This window comes from Engystomops pustulosus, chromosome 4, assembly GCF_040894005.1.
Source record: "Engystomops pustulosus chromosome 4, aEngPut4.maternal, whole genome shotgun sequence".
NCBI classification, from domain to species: domain Eukaryota; kingdom Metazoa; phylum Chordata; class Amphibia; order Anura; family Leptodactylidae; genus Engystomops; species Engystomops pustulosus.
Window position 1 is genome coordinate 144,441,325 of NC_092414.1, and position 27,969 is coordinate 144,469,293.

General features: G+C 44.4%; 1 protein-coding gene across 2 annotated transcripts in view; it reads right to left on the reverse strand.

Annotated features, from left to right (window-relative positions):
- The window catches only part of LOC140127339 (synaptotagmin-4-like), a 38,542-nt gene extending 11,628 nt beyond the window's left edge, over positions 1-26,914 (reverse strand). The window contains exon 1 of one of the 2 annotated variants that reach the window (XM_072147916.1): positions 26,807-26,914. In XM_072147916.1, the coding sequence (XP_072004017.1) occupies positions 26,807-26,861 (55 nt within the window). In that variant the 5' untranslated portion in view covers positions 26,862-26,914. Of the gene's footprint in view, positions 1-9,322; positions 9,970-26,806 lie in introns of those variants that run through there. The other variant, XM_072147915.1, reaches the window with a different exon arrangement.
- Between the last annotated feature and the right edge of the window lie 1,055 nt (positions 26,915-27,969).

The following is a 27,969-nucleotide window of genomic DNA, read 5'->3' on the forward strand; positions in this document are numbered from 1 at the left end:
GTTGTGTAGTGAGGGGTATTTTGATATATATGGGGGGTACTTAATTGTCAGTTGTATTGTGATGGATATATATTATTCAGAGTGCAGTGTAGGACATAGTTGTTATCCAGGAGATACTATACTGCAGGTAACTGTGGTATTTTCAGGCACTGACTAACCTACAAGTGTGAGACATCTCCCAGCATATGTAGTTTCTACATTTTCGTGCGATCCATGGTAGTCGTTATCATTAATTGTTGTCAGCATATTATGATAGAGTGTTGGTGCTTCTTTGAGGTTCACCTAGTAATTTTAGTGGACATAATATAGCGGATGGATCATAGTATCATAGTATATAAGGCTGGAAAAAGACACAAATCCATCAAGTCCAACCTTTAAGAATTAAACAAATGTTTTATCCCCATAACCCGTGATATTTTTGCTCTCCAGAAAGGCATCCAGGCCTCTACTGAACATGTACATAGAGTCCGCCATAACAATCTCCTGCGGCAGAGTGTTCCATAGTCTCACTGCTCTTACAGTAAAGAACCTTTGTCTATGTTGATGGTAGAATCGCCTCTCCTCTAGGCGTAGAGGATGCCCCCTTGTCCTGGTCACAGGCCTAGGTATAAAAAGATCTTTGGAGAGATCCTTGTACTCTCCATTCAGGTATTTGTACATTGTGATGATGTCCTTTTTATTCACTTGTGCCCAAAACTGTACACAATATTCCATGTGTGGTCTGACCAGGGATTTGTGTAAGGCCAAAACTAAGTCATTATCATGAGAATCTATTCCTCTCTTGATGCATCCCGTAATGTTCTTTAGCAGAAGCCGCCTGGCTCTGGTCACTAAAATTAAGTTTACCATCCACCAATACCAAGTCTTTTTCAACTGCAGTTTTACCAAGTAGGAGATTTAAAAAAGCAGCATCAAATACATTTTCTTACATTTATAAAACATTACAATTTATTTTTTTATTAAAACTACTTTTTTTTATACCTGTCATCAGGACCACACAGGACCACACATATCCTTAAGAACTTTTATATGGAACTGAACAGATTATATTGTGATAATTTAGTGTTCCCATCTGTTAAATTGGAGTCTTCCTATTTAACCCTGCCCAAGTCTCTGCTGCTGTGTCATCTACAGTTTCAACAAATGTACCATTTATTATACAGATGTCACTAGAATTAGTTTTTCTATTTTATAAATCTATTATTAATTTGAATAATAATTGCAATTGCAACATAACTGTAAAACAGGCATAATCTGTGTGGCAGGTCTGATGTGGCTTACAAGTGCTCCTTTTGGCAACACAAACTGCCTGAGCAGCGGCATAACTAGGAGAGGCAGGGACTCATAGCAGACTTAGCATCACAGATACACACACATATACATCACATATGTGTTATACACATATTGGGGGTCATTTACTAAGGGCCCGATTCGCGTTTTCCCGACGTGTTACCCGAATATTTCCGATTTGCGCCGCTTGTACATGAATTGCCCCGGGTTTTTGGCGCACGCGATCGGATTGTGGCGCATCGGGGCCGGCATGCGCGCGACAGAAATCGGGGGGAACGAAAACCCGACGTATTCGGAAAACCCGCCGCATTTAAAAACCGAAAATGTGTCGCTTGGGGAGCGCTCACCTTCACCTTCTATGGGATGGTGCATTCCGGGGCGTTAAGATTATTTTCGGCGCTGCAGCGCCACCTGGTGGACGGCGGAGGAACTACCATCTTAAATCCCAGCCGGACCCGAATCCTGTGCAGAGAACGCGCCGCTGGATCGCGAATGGGCCGGGTAAGTAAATGTGCCCCATTATGTTTTACAGTGTGCAGCATAATGGGGCTCATTTACTAAGGGTCCGTGGAGCGCATTTTCATCGGGTTTCCTGACGATTTCCGTTTTTTGCCGCATCGCGCCAGGGATTGTGTCGCAGGCGATCGGATTTGGGGCATTGGCGCTGGCTTGCACGCAACAGAAATCAGGGGTTGCGTGCAAGCAGGGATTCGGACTATGCGCAAGATTTAACATTTAGAATTGTGTTGCAAGACACGCACTTACAAGCACCGGGAAGAAGAAGGTGAATTCCGGCGGACTTCGGGAGCACTATGTTCATGAATCGCACCGAACTTCATCCTCGCCTGCCCGTCCGAATTGGGAATCACGACTGGACCAGGTAAGTAAATTTGTCCCAATATAGATATAATGGCGCACATTTTCAATTATTTAGTGTCATGTTGGGTGATGGGGCCCACTGACACTGTGGGCCCCAAAACAGCTGCTATGGCTGCTACCGCTGTAGTTACGCCCCTGTGCCTGAGATTACAAGTGACAATTTCAAAGGGAAAGAAAAAAGGAGGGTCTCAGATTACTGATATTACTATAGACCAGTGATCTTTTGGTGACTGAGTGCCCATACTACATCCAAAACCCACTTATTCAAGTTCCAACACAGCAATTTAAGCAGAAATTTATTTCTGACTGCTCTGTTACAGTTTTCAATCGTAACAGCATCCTGAGGATATCAACACAGTTAAAAGAAGGAGGGTTTTTATATTCAAAAGGATTCGATATTACACACAGGGTAGGGGATGGGGAACAGTTTGAATGCATAGAGCACTGCCGTGTTAGTAGACTCCCCTACTGCTCCTAGTCCAGCTATAATCCTGGAATATAAATTACATTTTCACAGTCCGCTGCTACTAACAACACACACAAAGGTATGGTTATACAGATTTACACCACACAGATTTCCTAACACTTTAGCTTTGTATGGTCAAAACTGATAGACTCCCTTTAAATTAGTGAAGCAATGAGACGGATTAATCAGTCTCAACACATAAGATCATACACACACACAACTTGGTTGTTCAATACATTTTCCAATCACTTCCAGGGTAGTACCCCACCATACACTGAAGGCTATCTCTTTATTTCCCTGCCTGCCTCAGTATAGAAGACAAGGTTTACAATATGATCCTAAACAGCACAAGATATTTATATTTTTAGTAGAATGTATTCATATATTCTTAGTGAACACCAGACCCATCGATGCAGGACTAGTAGGTCAGGTTCTCAAAAAATTAGTTAACATTCCCAAATATTTGTTCTTTGAGCCCCACCATGCTGCAGATTCACCGGCTGTTATAGTGTACAAGAAGCACATTCCCTTCCCATTGTGCGCTGGCACTTCCTATGCTGCAGTGTGATTAACTGGTTCGCGACCGCCCGCTGTGTATTTACAGCGGTGGTCGGGTTCGGATGCATGGAGAGGGCTCATGGGCGATCGGTGCTAGCATCTTTCCGAGGATCGTCGCTCCCCGTCACGTCATCGGGGAGCAGCGATCCATCGCCATGGTATCCTCGGGTCTTCCGAAGACCCGAGGCTACTTTGTTTTAACCCTTTCATTACAATGTGCTATCAGCACATTGGGGCGATCCAGCGGCGCGTTCTCTGCGGTGGATTTGGGACCGGAAGGGATTCACTAAGGTAGTTCCTCCGACGTCCACCAGGTGGCGCTGCTGCGCTGAAGTTCCCCGAGGCTCGCCGGAATGCACTGAAGTTCACTGGCCAATTCCTAGTGCAGTTAAGCGCGAATCCTGCAACACTTTTTTTTTTTAAATGCGGCGTTTCTCCGAATCCGTCGGGTTTTAGTTCGGCCACGCCCCCCGATTTCCGTTGCGTGAATGCCAGCACCGATGCGCTACAATCCGATCGCGTGTGCCAAAATCCCGGGGCAATACAGGGAAAATTGGGGCAAATCAGAAATATTCGGGTAACACGTGGGGGAAACGCGAATCTGGCCCTTAGTAAATGACCCCCATTGTAATGAATGAGGAGTAATATCCCCATATACTGCCATACTGAAGTATGGCAATATATGGTTGGATCTATCAGACAACCTAGGGTTAAAATACCCTAGGGTGTCTGAAAAAATGCGTCCGAAAATGCACGATCTATCAAAATATAATAACGTTTTCTCACTGCGTTTAACCCCGTAACGGAAAATCGCGTCCAAAGTCAAATCTCTTATATCAAATTGTCAGGGGACCCCACTAAAACATATGCCAAACTATTAACACAAATTTTAAATGATGGAGTGGGACTAGGTGTCTTTTCCCAAAAAGAAAAGGAATTTTTGGAGGTTTCCCATCCCACTATGCCTATACTACACGCTCTTCCGAAGGTACATAAAAAAATCAACCCTCCCCCCATGCGCCCAATTATTTCGGGCATTGGGTCCCTAAACGAACACGCATGTGAATGGTTGGACTCACAACTACAACCTCTGGTAAAGAGAATACCTGGTTATATCCAGGATACGAGGGATGTTTTAAGATCTATGGACAAGATGGAGTGGTCCTCAAAATTTGTTTGGGTCGGATGTGATGTTGTCTCCCTGTACACTAGTATACCCCATGCAGTTGCTATGGAGGCACTCAATCACCACTTAGACAAATATACCTCATACGAGCTTAACCACAAATTGATTATTAAGGAATTAACATGGTACCTAATGACACACAATTTTTTTTTTTTTTTTCTTTCGATAAATCTCATTACTTACAAATTTGTGGGGTCTCAATGGGGGCAAAATATTCCCCATCACTAGCTAATTTGGTCATGGCTTACTGGGAAGAGAAATATATTTACCTTGATGATAATCCATTTTTGTGTTCGATACACTGGTATGGCAGGTACATCGATGACCTCCTCCTGATTTGGGAGGGTGATGTATCTGGCATACCAGTTTTTATCGAATACATCAATAACAATTCTTTTAATTTGCGGTTTACCCACTGTGTCAACCATAGAAACATGATTTTTCTGGATTTACATTTAACTATCAGTGACACAGGGAATATCACGACACGAACATACCGTAAGGAGACATCGGGTAATACCATCTTACACGCCCGCAGCTCTCACCCCACACACACAATCAAAAGCATCCCTGTGGGAGAACTTACCAGAGCCAGGCGAAACTGCAATACCACACATGACTATGAGGTAGAAGCCAACAACATCACATACCGACTAAAACAAAGAGATTACCCAAAGTGGATGTTAGGCAGAGCGAGAGATATAGTGGATAGGAAAGATCGACAAAAACTCCTATACCACAATTCTAAGGATACCTCATGCAATGTTACTACTGACATACCACATGTCACCCTACAATTTAGTAACCAATACTTCCAAATTAAACACATCATCGAAAGAAACTTACCAATTCTAAAGGAAGATGAAGTATTGGCCAACATACTACAGCAAGGATGTAAAGTAGTATCGAGAAGATCACCAACACTGGGCAACCACATTTCTCCCAGTATGTTACGTGATCCCTCGACAGTTAGGAAGGAGACATGGCTCGACACAAAAGGTTTCTACAAGTGTGGTACGTACCCATGTATTACATGTGGCTACACTAAAAACATCAAAACCTTCACAAATACTGACGGAACCTCAACATTTCACATCAAAAAACATCTCAATTGCAACAGTAGGTACATCATATACATTATTAAATGCAATATTTGTAATTTGATGTACATTGGATGTACCATACGAAAATTTAAAGAGCGATTTACCGAACACCTCAGAGACATTAACAATAATAAGAAAACAGAAAAAACTCACAAACGAAATATCTCTGGGGCCGTCAGGCACTTTTTAGAAATTCACCAAGGTAATACATCCAGCCTAGAAACATACGCCATTGAACAAATACAGGGACTTATACGAGGAGGAGATAGGCTTAAAATTTTACGAGATAGGGAGGCATTTTGGATCCTCCACTTGGACACAAGAACACCGAGGGGGTTAAATTATAAACACGAGTTCCTATTTCATTACTAAATATATGTTATGCCTTCATCTCCAGGCTTCCCCTTCCAAAATTGGAATTGATATATATTTTTTATAATAAATGAAGAACATTGAATCTCAAATGGGAAATAATATGAAAGTAAATAAATAATCATAAAAAACATTTTTTACTATTACAATTCATATATTACCTGGACACACATATATATATATATATATATATATATATATATATATATATATATATATATATATATATATATATATATATATGATACCTCCAGAACATCAGTCCTAACCTCCTTGGTCCCATATCACTTACATTATGCAACATTGTTTGCGCATTTCCACAGGAATATCATTAGAAATGTGAGGATGCTTTAATTGATGTTTAAGTCAAATTTATTTATGTGTTGTTGTTGGTCCAGAATGGGTTCTCCCGTAGTCCAGGGGAGGAGCTTATACGCACCTTTGCCTCGGAGATACATTCTTATTACATCATTACATATTCCCACTGATTTATCAGTAACCAACCGAGTTACAACTTGGGCAATGTTGTATTGATTTCGCTGCTTCTTTCTGTGTTCGTTTTCGCCCTGTCTCCTTCTGTGACATTGCGGTAGGAGAATCTAACACATCAGGAGATGATGTATGCATACATTACAGAGAAAAAAAAAAAAGGGCATTTTTGTTGCACATGAACTTGGCGTTTAACCCATGTAACCCATGATCGTAAATGTTACCCAATTAGGAAATGACCATATCTCTCCGATATAAGTATATATTTGAGGAGCCTTTTACTAAGGAGAAGTATATCTACTTTAGCTTTTTTATGTAACACACAATGTTGATTTTAGGGTTAATTGAGTACGATTGTGCATACCGGAAACACACCCATTACGTCATCACGTACTTAACATATTTACCCCGAGGTGTTGTACTCTCACTTATGCCATGATTAAGGGTGCGTGTAGCACCTGAAACGCGTAGGCTTTGTCCCGCTATTTGTAACAACTGGTGTTGCCATTGGGTTGTCAACTTTTTATGTTTTAACTTTGGATGACAATAAAGACGGAAAAATGTTTTAACCAAGCCACGTCAGTGCCGGAGTGACTTTTGTTCACAAGCTGCATTACCACGTCAAGGTCCGGACGTACTCCACGAGCACGGCTTCAGGCAAAGGTGAGCCGCTATTTAAACCTATTTTTTCTCTATTCACTAAAAATAATATCATTGAAAACATCATCAAAAGTTGCAAAAAATAACCACCCACAACTCCGTACAACGAAGTATGAAAAAGTTATTAGCGCAAGAAGATGACAAAATAAAAAAAAAATTTTTGTACATGAGGTTATAATTTTTGTAAATGTATGAAAACATTATAAAAACTATACAAATTTGGTATCCCTGTAATCGTATTGACCCAAAGAATAAAATAAACATGTCATTTGTGGCGTGAAGTGAAAGCCGTAAAATCTAAGCCCACAAGAATATGGCGCAAATGCGTTTTTTCACCATTTTCACTGCATTTGGAATTTTTTTCCTGCTTCCCAGTACATGGCAGGGAATATTCAATGCGATCACTATGAAGTGCAATTTGGTACGCAGAAAACAAGCCGCCACACAGCTCTTTACGTGTAAAAATAAAAAAGTTGTAGATTTTTGAAGGTGAAAAATGGAAATGAAAAAACGGGAAAGGGCCCGGTCCTTAACCGGTTAAATCAGGAAGAGGGAGGGGGAGGTGCGGACAAGGGGCAGGGTGAGACAGTCTAACAGCCTCTGAATCTGCAGCATGGTGGGACTCAGTAGCCTTTTAGGCTAATTAGTATAAATGTAAAAGTTAGTTTAAGAAGGAAGGAGACCATGGATAACAAATATAATAAGAATACAGGCAGTCCCCGGGTTTGTTCTTAAGTTGAATTTGTATGTAAGTTGGAACTGTATATTTTGTCATTGTAATCCCAGCCAGAACTTTTTTGGTCTCTGTGACAATTGGATTTTAAAAATGTTGGGTTGTCATAAGAATCAGGATTAACAATAAAGCTTCATTACAGACACCAGTGATAACTGTTATAGCTGTTTATTGTAGCCTAGGACTAAGCTACTATAAATTACCGTTATCCAGTGGTCCGTTTGTAACTAGGGGTCGCATGTAAGTCGAGTGTTCTTAAGTAGGGGATCGCCTGTACTTCAGTCACAGTTCCTGGATCTAAGAGTAAGTGTCCCAGGTTTACCCATGCTTGGTTATGATAGATTTCTCTTAACTGGTTGCCACCATGGGCAACAAAATAGATAATTGCGCGATTTATCAACAAAATAGATAGAGATAAAAGAGATAAAAAGAAAAGAAGCCGTATCTGGTGGGGTGAAGAAGCCAGAGGTAAGGATTGACTACTATTTTGGACATTTTATTGGAGGGGCACTGCTGGGGACATTTCATTGGGGGTGGCTCTAGTGGGGACATTTTATTGGCGGTGGCACTGGATATTTCATTAATGATAGGGTCTCTGCTCTGGACATTTTATTAATGGCAGGGCCTCTGCTGTTTTCATTTTCTTAATGAAGCGAGGTTGCTGCTGGCAATTTATTAATGGGGGAGGGCTCTGCTGTGGACATTTCAGTAATGGGTGGATGCTGCTGCTAGGCATTTCATTAGTAAAGGGAGACTTCTTTGGACATTTAATTAATAAGAGGGTCCTGCTGCGGACATGGAATCAATGAGAGGATGCTGCTGTGGACATTAAATTAATGATGGAAGGCTGCTGTGGACATTTTATTAAAGAGTAGCGGTGGCATTTCCCACCTTAGACTTATTCAGGGTTTTCCCAGTTTTTTGTGGTAAAATTAGGTGCCTCGACTTATATAGAAAAAGAGGTATTATAATCTCCACTTTTCTATAGCCCCCTTCTTACAAGACATTAAAAGAGGCATACAGAAAAAGGGGGACTATAAAAGGGAAGCCACGGAAAATGGAGCAGCTGCAGGAACGAGGCACAATATTTTTTCCCCAGGTCCATTTTAAGCGGGTTACCCGGATCACACCCTGGAAAAAAAATTTGGGTGCAGCTGGCCCCCAGATACAGAAAGTTTGGGGACCACTACTCTAGAACGTATGACAAATGCATATATTGTACAAACGTTCAGCTACAAAATCCATGCACCCAAAAGACTAGCCAAAAAGCATAAAAGAAATTAAAAAATTACCTTTTTTGCAACTGTGTCATCAATAAAAGCAAGAGCAAACATCACACACATAGTTTTATGCTTTAAGTATTAAACATTCAAATTCAATAAGAAGTACACTTCAAAATGAAAAAAACAATACATATATTTGATCCCTATCATTTAACTATAGCAATATATAGATTTTATTTTACAACTGGTAAATTATATGAGTGGTGGGATAGGGAAATGGGTGAAACACAACAAAAATCATAAGGAAAAGTAAAAGGTAAGAGAAACAAAAAGGTGGATGTGGAACGGAAATAATATCTGCACCTTCCTGATGTTTATTGAGGAGGACTTGAATCAGTAGCCAAATGAAGAGGAATACAACCACACCCTCAATCATTCCTTTGGAGCAGAAGAAGATAACCGAATGACACACAGCCCCTGGAGACGTCTGTTCCTCTGCCACCTGTGTCATCATGGGCTCGATATCCATCATTCCTCACTTGTCAACAGCTACCTCTGATGTGGTCCTGGTCCGTACAGTCCTCATGTCATAGCCACACAAGTAAATAAAGTCATCTATAGTAATTAAGGATTTTGACCTTCATCCACATCCTTGAAAGAATAAATTTTAATAAAATCAGGAAGCAGGTAAAATCTTCATTTCCTTAAAAAAATGTATTCCAGACGAGACAATAAGAGGTCATCTTGTTGACTGCAGGTGATTTCAGCAGCCACAAGTCCTTTCAGCAAAAGACTGAGCTAAGTGCCTTCCTATTTTTCAGGATTCACAATTCTGTCTGTTGTGTCAACTGCATTGAAGGGAGGGAACTGACTGAGCGCCCACCCTTTGCCAGTCTCAAGTGATCAAGCAACCCTTTTAGAAGATGGATAATGTGTTTCATAATGGTCATAGAAAGAGTACAAAGGTATCCTGCAGGTTAGTATTGTAGGAAGAAGTCAAAACGCTCCGACAGGAATCTCCACTTATTTCCTCTCTTTTATCCCTACACAGCATTGTCAAAATGAATTTGTTTTTTGGAAGCAGTCATGCACATCCAGCTGCATTTAACCCATCTACAACCAGATGGCACCACACTGTAAAGTGTGTTCCCGGCAGCTTACATGATGCATACATTCAAGATTCTTCACCAATGTGAATTCAGTTTTTTAAGCTATGTGAAATGTTTAGTGTAAAAATACAGCCACTTAAGAGCCTTGCACAGTCTGTAATAATAACATCATTAAGAAGTTAATTCATGTTAAATTGTAGGCTGCCTATTCCCAAATCACTTGTACATTTATTTTTCATGTCCACCAACGATAAAAGCTTGACACATATTTCATCTTTAACCCCTTAATGGGAAGACCTGAGATGGCCCTAATGATAATATGATTTATAAACTTTGTGCATGTGGTAATTTGAAAACCCTTTTTTTATTTGTTTGGTCACCGAATCATAGTTTTGTTTTAAGTACTGAACCAAAAACTACTTGTTTAAGTTCAGCTTAGAAAACCCATTTTAAATATATTCAGAGTGGGATCCACTGTACCACCCTGGGGAATCTGATATGCTGTCAGGATCAGTGGTAGTAGCCCCACTGTACCACCGCGGACGATGACATAAGCCGACAGCTGGGACCGGAGTCTAAGTGGTACCTGGTTTTCACCAGAGCCCACAGCAAAGCAGGTTGGACTTGCTGCAGCGTGGTACCGCTAGGTCGTTCCACAGGCGCGACTATGTCCGTGATGTTGTCCAAGGCGAAGTACAGAATCATCAGGCAAACTTGTGGTTGGGAACAGACAGGAGCTCGAGACAGTCAGCACAGGATCGGAGTCGGGGACGTAGCAGAAGGTCAGGACAGGCAGCACGGGATCGGAGTCAACAACAGAACCAGGGTCACAACAGGAATTCAGAAAGACAGAAAAAAGCATGGAATAGCCTTCTCAGTGGCACTCGGCACAAAGATCCAGCGTGGAATGCTGGGAGAGGCCGGCTTTTACCAGTTTCCTGGAAATGGCCATCACCAATTAGCTATGTGCTAGCACTTTAAATCCTAGTAAGCTGGGGTAAAGTATTTTAATCTTTGGGAATTTCAGTAGTGTTCCCTTGTAAAGAGGTCTTATGTTGTTAGAGACTTTTTCAAGTGATATGACAAAGGAAAGTGGCCACAAAAGTGCAAATTATGGACAAAAGCTGGCAAATGTTTCTGGTCTAGACAATAGCAACTAATTTGAGATGCAAAGTTAGGCTAGACTGTCGGACCCTGCCAGATTTATCATTCAGACACTTAAAATCGGGGACATTTTAAGACTGCCTTTTTATGCACATTCTATGACATTTTTGATAAATAGCAATAGATTTTCACATAGCAATCTCACCTTACCTGAGGCACAAGTGATGGGTCTGTGCAACACCCCCGAAAACCCATAGGCAGGCTGGTAGTTGCGAATAGCGCCCTCCTCAGGTCAAGAGCTGTTAGGGAGATTTATCACCTCTCTAGGAAGGTTCTAGAATCTGACTATAGTGTAATTGCAGCTGTAGATACTGCCTGGCAAGGCAACAGTGTACTGGTATATGTAATTATCCAATGATGTGTCTGTTATGCGAGCTGGAAGGTGATTGGAGAGGTGCTACCACCTGACCAGGGGGAGTATAATATCTGCGTAAGAGCATATGGTCTGACCTCATGGTCTGTCAGGCAGACCGGAGACCGAGTAAGGAGCAGCACACCTTCAGTGCTGCCACAGCCACTAATCCCAGAAACTACTATTGCCTCAGGCCTACTGCCTGGCACACAGGGAAAGTCTGGAGACTTAAAGCCCAGAACTGCAGCTTCCACCACTTGGACGCAGTTCCACCTGAACCAGTGCAGCCTTCATCTACTTTCATGCTATGTGCACCTTTCCTGTGGACCAACTCTCCATGACCACACCAGCATCCAAGAATCCACTGTTTCATTGTGTTTGGCCATTACCTGCTGTTCAATAAGGAACTGTAAGTTGATTTGCACAATGTTGCCTCCGTCTGATCCCTGGATACGGCTGTTTACCACCACGGGCTTCCCCATCCATTACCCAGGGACTTATCTTACAGACACTTAGGGGTTGCCCCATAGAGAACTAGTACTTCAGCCTCTCCCTCCATATTTCTCGCACACACCACCTGCTGGAAACCTGCCAGGCTGTAGGAAAGCCCTCCAGTCCCCATACCAAGCACCGTAACATCAGAGTGCCCTAGGCCGCAATCGCAAGCCTCTCTGCCTCCAGGCCCCAAGATTCTTATTTTTCAAATTGCTTCAAGGTGTCTGAAGATAAAGGCAGTTAAAGACAGTTGGAATTTAAAGAGGTTGTCCACTTTCAACAAATAATTGATATTGTTTGTGTAATGAAAAGTTATACTTTCTGCATCAATTCCTTGTGGTTTTTTTTAGATCTTTACTTGCTGTTCTTATCTAGAAAGCTTCTATGTTTACTTCCAGTGGATAGAAATCTGTCCATGGTCATGTGATGTCACACAGGTGCACGGGTCATTATAACACACAGCTCTGATTACTCTCTATGATACTAACGAGATGTGCGCATGCATGTCCGTCATATGACCATGAACAGATTTCTATCAACTGGAATTAAACATAGATGCTTTCTATAGCAGGACAGAGAAATTGATACAAAGTATATTGGAAAATTGTATAGCTTTTAATAAAAGGGAATCTGTCATCAGAAATTGGCCCAATAACTACCAGTATGTTGTCAAGCAGTTGAACAGCTTCTAGATGATGTTTCTTTCATGACCCAGCGTGGTTGACATCAACCAGAAAATCAACTTTGAAGTTAGATGTATAAAGTGAGGTGGAGAGTTTAACATTGAAGTCAAGCTCTCCCTGCCTCTGAACACCTACCATCAACCACCTATGTGATTGACGTCATGCACAGAACTTCAGGAGATCTGATCAGATCTGATGTCCCTGGATGCAGGACCATAATTACAGTCAGGGCCGGATTATAGGCGGGGCTCCCGGGGCTCGAGCCCCGGGGCCCCCACCATCTTGCCCCCCCCCAGGGGGCCCCCACCAGATCACGCCCCCTGGGCCGTGGCTCCTCAGCCGCCACCTCCCGGAGCTGTCCGCCCGACCACGGCACAGGTGACCGCCTCCCCGCATATCCCCCTGCATGGCCGAGGCGTCCGCCCCCCGCACAGGTTCCCACCTCCCTGCCCGCCCAACTCGCTGCATGGCTAGGCCTCCCCGCCCGCTCGTAACCCCACTCGCGCTCATCCTCCCCAGCCCGAACAAGCGGCCGCCCTACGCAACCCCCCCTCCCCCGCCTGAACAAGCGGTCGCCCTCCGCTCCCCAACCCCCCCCAGAAATGCGGCTGTCCTCCGCTCCCCCCCCCCCACCAGCGGAACAAGCGCCCTTCCTCCGCTCCAAACCCCCCACCCCCGCCTGAACAAGCGCCCGTCCTCCGCTCCAAAACCCCCCCCCCCACCCCGGCCCGAACAGTCGGCCTTCCTCCGCTCCCCAACAACGCCCGAAAAGCGGCCGTCCTCCGCTCTCCTCCGCCCCCCCCCCCCCCGCTGTAAGAAGCGTTCATCCTCCGCTCCTCCTCCTCCACCCCCGGCCGGCGGAACAAGAAGCAGCGGTCGCCCTCCGCTCTCCCTATCGCCCCCCCCCTGGCGGAACAAGCGGCTGCCCTCCGCTCCTTAAACCCCCCCCCCCCCGCGGAACAAGCGGACGTCCTCCGCTCGGACCGAGAATCCCCCCCACGCTGGAAGAAGCGTCCATCCTCCCCCCGGCGGAACAAGCAGCAGCGGCCGTCCTCCGCTCTTCCCCCCCCTCCCCCGGCAGAACAAGCAGCTGCTGTATTCCGCCCCCCCCCCCCCCCGCGGAACAAGCGACTGCTCTCCGCTCCTACACCCCCCCCCCCCCCGGAACAAGCGGATGTCCTCGGCTTGACCCGCCTCACCCCCCGCTCTACCCGGCCGAACATGCAACGCCCCCCCCCCCCCTCCCGTCCAAACCAGCAACCGACCGACCCCCCCACGCCGAAGACCCACCTGACCCGACAGCCAGTCATCCTAAAAGGGTATGTATACACTACATATGTATTTATCTGTGTTTATATATGATGTATATACTGTGTATATGTGTATATATGCATCTACTGTCTATATATTTATATACTGTGTTTATATGCATCTACTGTCTATATATGTATATACTGTGTATATATGCATCTACTGTGTATATGTATATATACTGTGTATATGTGTATATATGCATCTACTGTCTATATATGTATATACTGTGTATATGTGTATATATGCATCTACTGTGTATATGTGTATATGCATCTACTGTGTATATTTGTATATACTGTGTATATGTGTATATATGCATCTACTGTGTATATGTGTATATACTGTGTATATATGCATCTACTGTCTATATATGTATATACTGTGTATATGTGTATATATGCATCTACTGTGTATATGTGTATATACTGTGTATATGTGTATATGTGTATATACTGTGTATATGTGTATATGCATCTACTGTCTATATTTGTATATACTGTGTATATATGCATCTACTGTGTATATGTGTATATACTGTGTATATGTGTATACATGCATCTACTGTGCATATGTGTATATTCTGTGTATATGTGTATATATGCATCTACTGTCTATATATGTATATACTGTATATATATGCATTTACTGTTTTTATACACGCATATATTTGTATAAGCATATATATGTGCACATTTAAATATATATATATATATATATATATATATATATATATATATATATATATGATGTATGTTTATGTTTATATGCTGTGTATATGGTATGTATGTATATGCTCCGTATACTGAATGTGTGTGTATTTCCCGTATGTCTGTGAAAATGCTGTATATACTGAATGTGTGTGTATTTGCTGTATGTAGCTGTGTTACTGGAGAGGCGGCTGTATGTAGCTGTGTTACTGGAGAGGCATGTGTATGTAGGTGTGTTACTGGGGGGTGAGGCGGCTGTATGTAGGTGTGTTACAGGAGAGGCATGTGTATGTGGCAGTGTTACTGGGGATGAGGCGGCTGTATGTAGTTGTGTTACTGGGGGCGAGGCGGCTGTATGTAGCTGTAATACTGGGGGTGAGGCGGCTGTATGTAGCTGTGTTACTGGAGAGGCATGTGTATGTAGCGGTGTTACTGGGGGCGAGGCGGCTGTATGTAGCTGTAATACTGGGGGTGAGGTGGCTGTATGTAGCTGTGTTACTGGGGGTGAGGGGGCCGTATGTAGCTGTGTTACTGGGGGCGAGGCGGCTGTATGTAGCTGTGTTACTGTGAGCGAGGCGGCTGTATGTAGCTGTGTTACTGGTGAGGCGGCTGTAATGTAGCTGTGTTACTGGGGGCGAGGCGGCTGTATGTAGCTGTGTTACTGGGGATGAGGCGGCTGTATGTAGCTGTGTTACTGGTGATGCGGCTGTATGTAGCTGTGTTACTGGGGGTGAGGCGGCTGTATGTAGCTGTGTTACTGGGGGTGATGCGGCTGTATGTAGCTGTGTTACTGCGGGTGATGCGGCTGTATGTAGCTGTGTTACTGGGGGTGATGCGGCTGTATGTAGCTGTGTTACTGGGGGCGAGGCAGCTGTATGTAGCTGTGTTACTGGAGAGGCATGTGTATGTAGCGGTGTTACTGGGGGCGAGGCGGCTGTATGTAGCTGTAATACTGGGGGTGAGGTGGCTGTATGTAGCTGTGTTACGTGAGGTGGCTGTATGTAGCTGTGTTACTGGGGGTGAGGGGGCCGTATGTAGCTGTGTTACTGGGGGCGAGGCGGCTGTATGTAGCTGTGTTACTGTGAGCGAGGCGGCTGTATGTAGCTGTGTTACTGGTGAGGCGGCTGTAATGTAGCTGTGTTACTGGGGGCGAGGCGGCTGTATGTAGCTGTGTTACTGGGGATGAGGCGGCTGTATGTAGCTGTGTTACTGGGGGTGATGCGGCTGTATGTAGCTGTGTTACTGGGGGTGATGCGGCTGTATGTAGCTGTGTTACTGGGGGTGATGCGGCTGTATGTAGCTGTGTTACTGGGGGTGATGCGGCTGTATGTAGCTGTGTTACTGGGGGTGATGCGGCTGTATGTAGCTGTGTTACTGGGGGTGATGCGGCTGTATGTAGCTGTGTTACTGGGGGTGATGCGGCTGTATGTAGCTGTGTTACTGGGGGCGAGGCAGCTGTATGTAGCTGTGTTACTGGGGGCGAGGTGGCTGTATGTAGCTGTGTTACTGGGGGCGAGGTGGCTGTATGTAGCTGTGTTACTGGGGGGTGAGGCGGCTGTATGTAGCTGTGTTACTGGGGGTGATGCGACTGTATGTAGCTGTGTTACTGGGGGCGAGGCGGCTGTATATAGATGTATTACTTAATCCGGCCCTGATTACAGTGAAGGGGACATTCTAATATAGGAAAAGCTTGACTTCAGTGTTAAACTCTCCGCCTCCTTGACTTCATAAAACCATTTTACATCTAACTTCAAAGTAGATTTTCTGGATGATGCCACCATACCAGGTCAAGAAACATCATCTAGAACAGGCGTCAGGAACCTATTTTGGCTGAAAGAGCCATAAGCGCCACACATATTAAAATTTAATTCAGCGAGAGCCGTACAATATGTTTATAGTGTATATAGCCAGCCAGCACCCCAGTATACAACCTATAGCCCCCTGTATATATCCATCCAGCTCCCCAGTATACAGCCAACCCCCCCATTATATAGCCAGCCACCCCCCTGTATACAGCCATCCCCCCCCCCGGTATACTGGGGGGTGGAGCAGGCTGGCGGTGACAGCTCCGTGCGTTCCGGTGATTCACAGACTATGACATCGGCCTCTTGCCGAGGAGCATCGGAAAGTGTTTTTTAATTTTTTTTCACCGGTGGCCAGTCCATCCCAGGATAGGATAGTCACATCTGGCTCACGAACCATAGGTTCCCGACCCCTGATCTAGAAGCTGCTCAGCTGCTTGACAACATAGGGGTTTATTAGGCCAATTTCTGATGACAGATTCCCGTTAAACTATATCAATTATTTGCTGAAAGTGCAGATAAAGATACTGGGGGAGATTTATGAGAAGGGTCTCAGAGCAGAACTGGTCAGGCTTTCAGTTTATAAACAGCTGTGGGAAAATGAAAGCTGAGTTCTCATTGGTTCACATGAGCAACTAAACAGGTCTTCTCTCAGACACTTCTGATAAATCTCGCTCACAGTTCCCAGCTGTTTCATTAATAGTCATACCGTAGTATTTTATAACCATTTTATATTTTGGAGTTTGATTTCTACAGTTTTGCATTCATTTCCTTCAGGGGTTAAGTATAGATGGAAAGAAATGCTGTTCACAGATGTTGCCTGTTCAAGTGATAAATGGGATTTTCTGCAAGTGTAAAGGATTCTGGGAAAAATACTGAGATGGCCAAACAGTGCTGCCTGCAGACACAAGATAATAAAATGATTAAAAGCAATGGGAAAAGGGAGGGAGAGAATCCGTAATGGGAACGTAGAAAGATAAGAAGCAACAGTGATTAAAACCTGCACAGCAACTGCATGGCGAAGGAAAAAGGGCCTAATGTAGCATATTTGCATCTGAGTAGATAATTTGGAGAATCCAAGTACTTTACCTGTGCTCCAATAGGCTTTAACAGGCTAAACCTCTGTTAAAGACCTGGAGTAATTAGAGACATTGGGGGTCATTTACTACGGGCCCGATTCACGTTTTCCCGACGTGTTACCAAAATTTTTCTGATTTGTGCAGATTTTCCCTGAATTGCCCCGGGTTTTTGGTGCACGCGATCGGATTGTGGCGCATCGGCGCCGGCATACACGCGACGGAAATCGCGGGGCGTGGCCGAACGAAAACCCGTCGGATTCGGAAAAACCGCCGCATTTTTTAAAAAAAGTGTAGCTGGACATGCGCTTACCTTCACCCAGGGTAGGACGGTAAACTCCAATGCAATCCGATGGTCTTCAGCACAGCAGCGACACCTGGTGGACGTCGGAGGAACTGCCTTAGTGAATCGCCGGAAGACCCAAATCCACCGCAGAGAACGCACTGGATCGCGAATGGACCGGGTAAGTAAATCTTCCCCATTTTGTGTTTCTAATGTACTTTTAAACATTTTCGGAAACAGTAGAAGAATGTATATGTGAGATCTCTCCAAGTTAAATTATCAGTAGAGGGTAAACTGACTTATTACAGAAATGTGGGCATAAAGAGAACCTATCGCCTTAAAAATACAGTCTAATCTACAGATGTCATGTTATAGAGCAGGATATCCTGATACATTTATATATATTTAGTAGCGGAAAATTTAGTGTAACTTCGTTTATTTGTTTACATGTTTGTAGGTCAGTCAGTAGGGAGGTCTTGTCAGTGATACCCCGCTATTTCAACATACACAGTCATGTATGGATGACTGTCAGTCTCTGACAGGATATCCTCTCCTTCCTTGACCACTGTTTATAAGCATCAAAAGACCAGATACCTGGCCAGGATGCCCCCTCTCCTCCTATTGTATAATATCTTACTGGCAAATGCCAGTAGGAATAAACAAGATATAGGGGGTATTGTGGTTGGTTATTGTCATAATATATGTTGATGACTTACTGCTCTACATTTCCAACTCATCAGTGCTCTTCCCCACTCTCATCAAGTTCACTTTCCTAAAACTGATGCATTGAGCATTTCAGTTACTCAAACATACATGGCAGTGCTGCAGTCTAGCTTCCATTTCAAGTAGTAGCCAAGGGTTGCAGACATCCCCTCCTTTATTTATTTTAGTTTTAACGGTTTTTATTAACAGAGTTCACCAATGAGTAATGCCAATGAGATTGACACATTGCGCCAAAGATCCCCATGCAGGGGCAATTAATAAAAGTATTACTCCGATACTAATAGAGTGTGTGAAGTTATGAGGGATGATGGGTAGAAGTCTGGAAGGGCAGGTAGCAAGTAAGTGGGTGAAAGCTCCATAGAGTAGAAGGTATATGGTATAGTAGTATGTAAATCAGAAGGCTGGGGGCCTATCTCCCAAATGGGGGATAGTAGGGTGGAGAGGGGATTCCAAATTGACCCACATGGTGTTACTTAAATTAAATTTCCCACCTAAGAAATCATGTGACCATTTCAGGCAGCAAAGTCAGATCCAGGGGCGTGGCTAGATCAAAAGATCCGGGGCTAACCGGGCATCTTCCCCTCTCTCACCACGATCCTTGTCCTCTGGACGTAGATCATGATGAGACAGGCACAGTACACAGCCTACATTGCTTTCCCTGCAGGACCTGTGATGATGTCACGATCACATGACCTGCAGGGGGAAGCAGGGCACAGAGCTGCACGAGTCAGGTGAGAGGGAGAACATAGGGAGATCGATGTGCATATTACAGGGGGATCTGTGTGTGGGGCACATTGCAGGGGGATCTGTGTGTGGGGCACATTGCAGGGGGATCTGTGTGTGGGGCACATTGCAGGGGGATCTGTGTGTGGGGCACATTGCAGGGGGATCTGTGTGTGGGGCACATTGCAGGGGGATCTGTGTGTGGGGCACATTGCAGGGGGATCTGTGTGTGGGGCACATTGCAGGGGGATCTGTGTGTGGGGCACATTGCAGGGGGATCTGTGTGTGGGGCACATTGCAGGGGGATCTGTGTGTGGGGCACATTGCAGGGGGATCTGTGTGTGGGGCACATTGCAGGGGGATCTGTGTGTGGGGCACATTGCAGGGGGATCTGTGTGTGGGGCACATTGCAGGGGGATCTGTGTGTGGGGCACATTGCAGGGGGATCTGTGTGTGGGGCACATTGCAGGGGGATCTGTGTGTGGGGCACATTGCAGGGGGATCTGTGTGTGGGGCACATTGCAGGGGGATCTGTGTGTGGGGCACATTGCAGGGGGATCTGTGTGTGGGGCACATTGCAGGGGGATCTGTGTGTGGGGCACATTGCAGGGGGATCTGTGTGTGGGGCACATTGCAGGGGGATCTGTGTGTGGGGCACATTGCAGGGGGATCTGTGTGTGGGGCACATTGCAGGGGGATCTGTGTGTGGGGCACATTGCAGGGAAATCTGTGGGGCACATTGCAGGGGGATCTGTGTGTGGGGCACATTGCAGGGGGATCTGTGTGTGGGGCACATTGCAGGGGGATCTGTGTGTGGGGCACATTGCAGGGGGATCTGTGTGTGGGGCACATTGCAGGGGGATCTGTGTGTGGGGCACATTGCAGGGGGATCTGTGTGTGGGGCACATTGCAGGGGGATCTGTGTGTGGGGCACATTGCAGGGGGATCTGTGTGTGGGGCACATTGCAGGGGGATCTGTGTGTGGGGCACATTGCAGGGGGATCTGTGTGTGGGGCACATTGCAGGGGGATCTGTGTGTGGGGCACATTGCAGGGGGATCTGTGTGTGGGGCACATTGCAGGGGGATCTGTGTGTGGGGCACATTGCAGGGGGATCTGTGTGTGGGGCACATTGCAGGGGGATCTGTGTGTGGGGCACATTGCAGGGGGATCTGTGTGTGGGGCACATTGCAGGGGGATCTGTGTGTGGGGCACATTGCAGGGGGATCTGTGTGTGGGGCACATTGCAGGGGGATCTGTGTGTGGGGCACATTGCAGGGGGATCTGTGTGTGGGGCACATTGCAGGGGGATCTGTGTGTGGGGCACATTGCAGGGGGATCTGTGTGTGGGGCACATTGCAGGGGGATCTGTGTGTGGGGCACATTGCAGGGGGATCTGTGTGTGGGGCACATTACAGGGGGATCTGTGTGTGGGGCACATTACAGGGGGATCTGTGTGTGGGGCACATTACAGGGGGATCTGTGTGTGGGGCACATTACAGGGGGATCTGTGTGTGGGGCACATTACAGGGGGATCTGTGTGTGGGGCACATTACAGGGGGATCTGTGTGTGGGGCACATTACAGGGGGATCTGTGTGTGGGGCACATTACAGGGGGATCTGTGTGTGGGGCACATTACAGGGGGATCTGTGTGTGGGGCACATTACAGGGGGATCTGTGTGTGGGGCACATTACAGGGGGATCTGTGTGTGGGGCACATTACAGGGGGATCTGTGTGTGGGGCACATTACAGGGGGATCTGTGTGTGGGGCACATTACAGGGGGATCTGTGTGTGGGGCACATTACAGGGGGATCTGTGTGTGGGGCACATTACAGGGGGATCTGTGTGTGGGGCACATTACAGGGGGATCTGTGTGTGGGGCACATTACAGGGGGATCTGTGTGTGGGGCACATTACAGGGGGATCTGTGTGTGGGGCACATTACAGGGGGATCTGTGTGTGGGGCACATTACAGGGGGATCTGTGTGTGGGGCACATTACAGGGGGATCTGTGTGTGGGGCACATTACAGGGGGATCTGTATGGGCACATTACAGGGGGATCTATGTGGGGCACATTACAGGGGGATCTATGTGGGGCACATTACAGGGGGATCTATGTGGGGCACATTACAGGGGGATCTATGTGGGGCACATTACAGGGGGATCTGTGTGTGGGGCATATTACAGGGGGATCTGTGTGTGGGGCACATTACAGGGGGATCTGTATGGGCACATTACAGGGGGATCTGTATGGGCACATTACAGGGGGATCTATGTGGGGCACATTACAGGGGGATCTATGTGGGGCACATTACAGGGGGATCTATGTGGGGCACATTACAGGGGGATCTGTGTGTGGGGCATATTACAGGGGGATCTGTGTGTGGGGCACATTACAGGGGGATCTGTATGGGCACATTACAGGGGGATCTGTATGGGCACATTACAGGGGGATCTGTGTGGGGCACATTACAGGGGGATCTGTGTGTGGGGCACATTACAGGGGGATCTGTATGGGCACATTACAGGGGGATCTGTGTGTGGGGCACATTACAGGGGGATCTGTATGGGCACATTACAGGGGGATCTGTGTGGGGCACATTACAGGGGGATCTGTATGGGCACATTACAGGGGGATCTGTGTGTGGGGCACATTACAGGGGGATCTGTATGGGCACATTACAGGGGGATCTGTGTGGGGCACATTACAGGGGGATCTGTGTGGGGCACATAACAGGGAGGCTGTGTGGGGCACATTACAGGGGGATCTGTGTGGGGCACATTAAAAGGGGATCTGTGTGGGGCACATAACAGGGAGGCTGTGTGGGGGGACATCACTGGGGACATTACAGGCGGGCTGTGTGGGGCTTATTACTGGGGGACATTACTGGATGGATGTGTGGGGACATTACGGGGGACTGTGTGGGGGACATTACTGAGGGGATGTGTGGGTGACATTACTTGGGGAGGTTGTTTGGAAGACATTACTGGCGGATGAGTGGGTGACATTACTGGGAGCTGTGTGGGTGACATTACTGGGGGATGAGTGGGTGACATTACTTGGGGGGGGGGACATTACTGGGAGGACTGTGTTGGGGACATTACTGGGGGCTGTGTGGAGGACATTACTGGGGGGCTGTGGGGACATTTCTTGGGGCGTGTTCACACGTGGCAGTAGGAAGGCCCTAGGTTTGATCTCACATGAGTTTCCAGTGATGGTTATGTGATGGATAAGAGCATCTGGTGTCTTGTATTTGTTTAGATGCAAACCTGTGAGCCCAGCCTTACAGTATTTTGGGAGAGTGTTAGGGGCAGCAGCAGGACAACACTGTCAGAGTGCAGTCACAAGTTGCAGTTATAACTGCATCACAATCAGCTTTGAGGTGGTTTTAGATGCAGTTTTGTTACTTTAACAAGTGAAAGACATGAACTGAATGGGTGAATTTGAGATTAAAGGGGAAACCTGTTCCACAAATGTCTTTCACTTGATAAAATAACAAAACTGCACCTAAAACCTTCTCAAAATTGATTGTGATGCAGTTGTAACTGCAACATGTGAACGCAACTTCAACTCCAAGATTTCGATCAATGAAGGACATAAGATGTCTGAGCGGTGAACTCCACAGGAAGGAGACGTGGTGATGCCGGGGCTAAGGGTGGTGGCACATGTGGCGTTTTGATCCAGGTTTTAGTACGTTTTTTGAAAACGCATCCGTTTTTGTCCGTTTTTAATTAAGATAATTGGGAAAATCGGCCAAAAACGAATGCGTTTTTAACAGACTGAAAATGCTTGAGAAAAAACGGGTTCAAAACGTTACGTGTGTCACCACCCTAATAGTGAAGTGGACATGTCACCTGCAGTCACTGGGTGTAAGTCAGGATTTCTCCTGTGTTTCTGTAGCTGTATACACTCTCAGTAAAGTTGTTATTGGCACAACCACGTGTGAGGGGGTTATGTACAGGAGGGGCATTACTGAAAGTCTGATACAAATGCATTGGGGCCCGTGCCCTGGATCTTTTTCCACCCTAGCAACGCCCCTGGTCAGATCTATGTTGTTTATATAATGGATTGAAATTATTGGAATACAATATTTAAAAAGACAAAGTAAACTTGACTACAAGATAGATTATGTATTTGTTGCGTGAGGCAAAATTGAAATTGAGGTCAATCAGATTTTTTTTATGTGTGTGGGGGGGGGGATAATACAGTATAGTGCTTCAGTCTTGTCATAATTGACATTCAGTCTAGAGACTGCCTTAAATTTGTCTAACAGAGCCATGAGATTAAGTAAGAGTGGTTTCATGACTGTAAACAGAAGGTTGTATGCAAACAGACTGATTTTGTAGTGCTCATTACCCACCTCAATCCCAGAAATAGTGGGGTCAGCGCTTATTAAATAGGTTTGGGGCTCCATGGTGACTGCAAAAGGGGCTGAGGATAGGGGGAAATCCCGACGAGTCCCTCTTGAGATAGCAATGGTTCTTCTGGATGTGGACGGGAGTTTGAGGGTGATGGAAGGGACAGAATAAAGGTGTTTAATTATGTTGAGGAAGAGACCTTGAATGCCACTTCCTTCCAGGACCGAAAAAAGTTAGCCCCAGGAAAGGCTCGGCGATCCCAACAGCTCCATAGCTCACATAGCAACGAAGAATACAATGGAGGTATGTGGGACTCCACAGACCCATCGTTTTTGCAATCTGTGGGAGTCTCATCACTGAGAGCCACACCAATCAGAAAGTTTGTGGGAAAACCCCTTTAAACTAAAACACATAACCGGACAGGGGGAAGTGGGGGTGGGGGGGTAAGAAAAGTAAAAATAGCTTATACTTACCTTCTTCAAAAGAACTTCCAATTCTCTCTTCTTTGCCAACAATCAACACAATTCCCTCGGGCAACACACTAGAAAATTGCTAAATAAATGCTGCCAGCAACAGGCCAGTTGCCATTCACTTCCTCAGTTGCAGAAATGTCCCTTATGTTGGAGCCTTATAAAAGCTATTGGAGCCTTATAAAAAATCCATTACTAATAGCAAAGAGTATATGACTGGATCTCCTAACAAACATTGTAAAGAGCAGCAATCCCATATAACTAGGGTTTGGTGTCACTAAGACAACACCAAAAATATAAAGATGATCTTCTCAGAACAAAGGAGCATATGCTTATTCAAGTATCCAGGAAGCTAAAGCAGTTTGCATTTACTAAAACAAATACAATGTTTTCATGCACATGAAAGAACTCCCCAGCTACAGCTCTGGCAGTTTGGCTCAAGTTTGAAGAAGAGTTTTGTCATTATCACTGCTTAGAAACATTGAAATATACTCAGTAAAATTACTAAAAATCTATTAAGAATAACCATTAAAGGGGTATTGCCATCTCAGCATTGACATTTATGTAATAAATCTGTAATATACATTTCTTAAATTGCATGTTATTGATAAAATATACCTGTGTGAAGATAATTTCCCATAAATGTAGCCATGTTGTCCCTTAGAAACCAGATTGGATATCCTTAGATACGACCAATCCTGCACTCTGGCAGGGGTGGCCAGACATGTGATATTGAGCTCTGCCCGACCACCTGGATTCAGTGTTCATTTCCACAGGACGGCTGTGGAACATGCAGTAACTCCCAGACATTTTATATGCAAAAACTATTTGTTTCTTTAACTGGTTCACGACCGCCGACCGTGTATTCACGACGGCGGTCGGGTCCCGCTGCATGGAGAGGGCTCACGGGATTGTTTAACAATCACTACTCCAGAGGTGGACAACAATTTCATTCCTAAGAAACCATATGACTAAATTTAATAACCAATCCAATCCAATTGAAGTAATGTATGTGTATGGGAGATGTATTCAATTAAATGTCACTGCCCAAACAAAATACCTTTAAATTATTTAGTATTTTGCGAATTTAAGCACTGTAGTCTGCATTTAGCCCACTGTTCCAATACCATGGGGGAGGAGAGTTCAATCCACATAACAGCAAGAATATTAAGGCATGTTTACAATGGAATTTTTACACAGATTGTAGCAGGAAATCCACATGAACTCCTCTTCATATCTCTGTCACATTGTTTTCAATGGAAAAATTGCAATTTATAAGCCTACAAATTTTAAATCTAAATCAAAAGATAATGTGTTACCTACAGATGTAATAGCTTCAGCAGTGCCACATATGAGCAGAAAACCCAAATTCACAGATTCAGGGCGGCTGAGACTGCTGTCACACGAGGCGTTTTTGAAACTCAATACAACAGGTGAGAAGAGGAGATTTGCCTGATGAGACCATCACTAAGAACTAAGCATTTTTAAAGCTCAAAAACGTGTTGGTCTGTGTACCAGGTATGTTGCACTTTGTATCCATACCTTTTTTAATGTGATTAATACATTGGAGATGGTTTTATTATAAATGGATATCGGAGAACATTTTCCCATTTTCTATTTTATTTGCCTGATCACATTAGGTTAACATTTATATTAATGTCTGTGTTAATATTGTGTTAACATCTCATTTTGTAAACACAATGTTAGCATGGTGCAAGCTTAATGTGTAAACATTGTATTTTGTAAATGCAAATGTTAATACAATGTAATTAGGCAAATCTCCTCTACTCAGATGTTGTATTGTGTTTTAAAAACACAAATGAGCGTATCCTGCCTAACTGCTGAAGGGTTGTGCTTGGATCTAGAATAGACCAGAGTTAGGTTTACAAGGGAAGTGTTTGATCTGTATCTTTCAGATTTTTATTTTTATAACTTAGACTTGGTAATAAAAAAAATCAGGTTTGGCTGAAACATAAAATGGGTACACATCTTTACCTTATATCTTATCTCCATAGAGTCTTCACTCCTAATTTTGCCTCACATAAACTAAAGCAAAAAAGAAAAAAAACTCTCTCTCTCTGTATATATATATATATATATATATATATATATATATATATATATATATATATATATATATACACACACACACACACAGAGTTTATAAGGTTTTGAAATACCAGCTGAGCTGGAATGTCTCATTTGAGATTTTGGATTGAAAAATAAATGATGGACTCATTCCTCCTTTCTTAATACACAAGTCTAAATGGAAGCCATAATGCAAGGTTAACAGTCTTTAGTAAAAAAAAAAAAAATTTAGCAAGAGAACCTGTATCACAAATTTGCAATCATTTATTGACAAATGTCGTACTCTCCCCATTTATTTTACCTATTAATATAGATATTAATTAATATATAATATATTTACCTTGACATTAACATAGATTGCCGCTTTTTCAATAATTTGGAATAACTAGATGACCTTGGTAATCACATTTAGGCACACTTAAAAAAGCCTAACATCACAGAAGTTCACTAATAATAATATTTGTAAAATGTACAAATAGAAAAGAAAGTAACTGACCTTCCCAGGCTGCCACCATGGGGTATGCTGCTCTTCCAAGACCTCTAGGATCCATTGCAGGGTTGACACCAGGTAAGGCAGAAGTGAGAAATAACTTTGAGGCACTGTGTTCACAAAGCAGGTGATGGAAAAGTATGTACGCAGAGGGCATTAGAACTGGTTTGATTAGAAAGGGGAGGGAGTGGGGGGGGGGGGGCAGGATCTCTCGCATCAACCTGTGTTAACCTGGCTGTCAGCCTGTTAGTTCTGCTGAAACTGTGAAGAAACTAAATGTAAAGGTTGCAGGGAAATATTTTTGCCCCAGGTGCCAAGATAAAAAACTTAAAAAACATGCAACAAGTGTGGATTAAGAAAAGAGAATTTAATTATAATTGTCAGGCTACGTTCACATGTATTTTGGTGCTGTCCCAAAGTGTTCATATTTATCAGTTGTGTGGGGTTTACATAACCTTGTTCACATGCATGAAAATGTGATAATCCTTGTGCAGATAAACTTTTTGATTTTCTGTATGAACTGACCGCAGCTGAACTCACACAGCCATGGAGGAGCTAGCGACTGTGCCCGGCATATGTACTGCATTTCTTGGTGAAACAGTCCATATATTATCTTTAAGAGCTCCGGCACACAAACATATTTTACACAGATGTGCCCCGTGTATTAGTCAAGTGCCCCTGAGAAAAAACTCAGAGCAGGTCCTATTTTTGGGGATGTTTGCGGTCTTGCTCTTCTATAGAAGTCTATGAGAACATGAAAAATCCAGATGTAACACCATGGTCATCCGTGTGCCATCCTTATTTGCAGATCAGTTCCTTCCTAACACCATCATGTTAAACTACAAGGGGTTGGGAAAAGCTACTGTCATCATTGGCCTGCCTTGTTTTTTTCTGCTGAACCACAAAAATGGATGACGTACAGGTGACATTCACACACTTTTTGCCAAAATACTAAAAAATGGGCAGAGATTTGCGGGTAGAGGAAAAAAAAATTGTGTGGACATGTTACAGATTAGTTTGCAGGCTTCATGTGGGTTTTTTTGCTTATTTTTACTTGCCCATAGATATTTATGTAAGGTATATAAAACTTCAAAACCACAACAGAATAGTGACATCTTTTTTAGGAATCACAAACCAATTTAGCATAATAAAAATGCAATGTCTTTTTT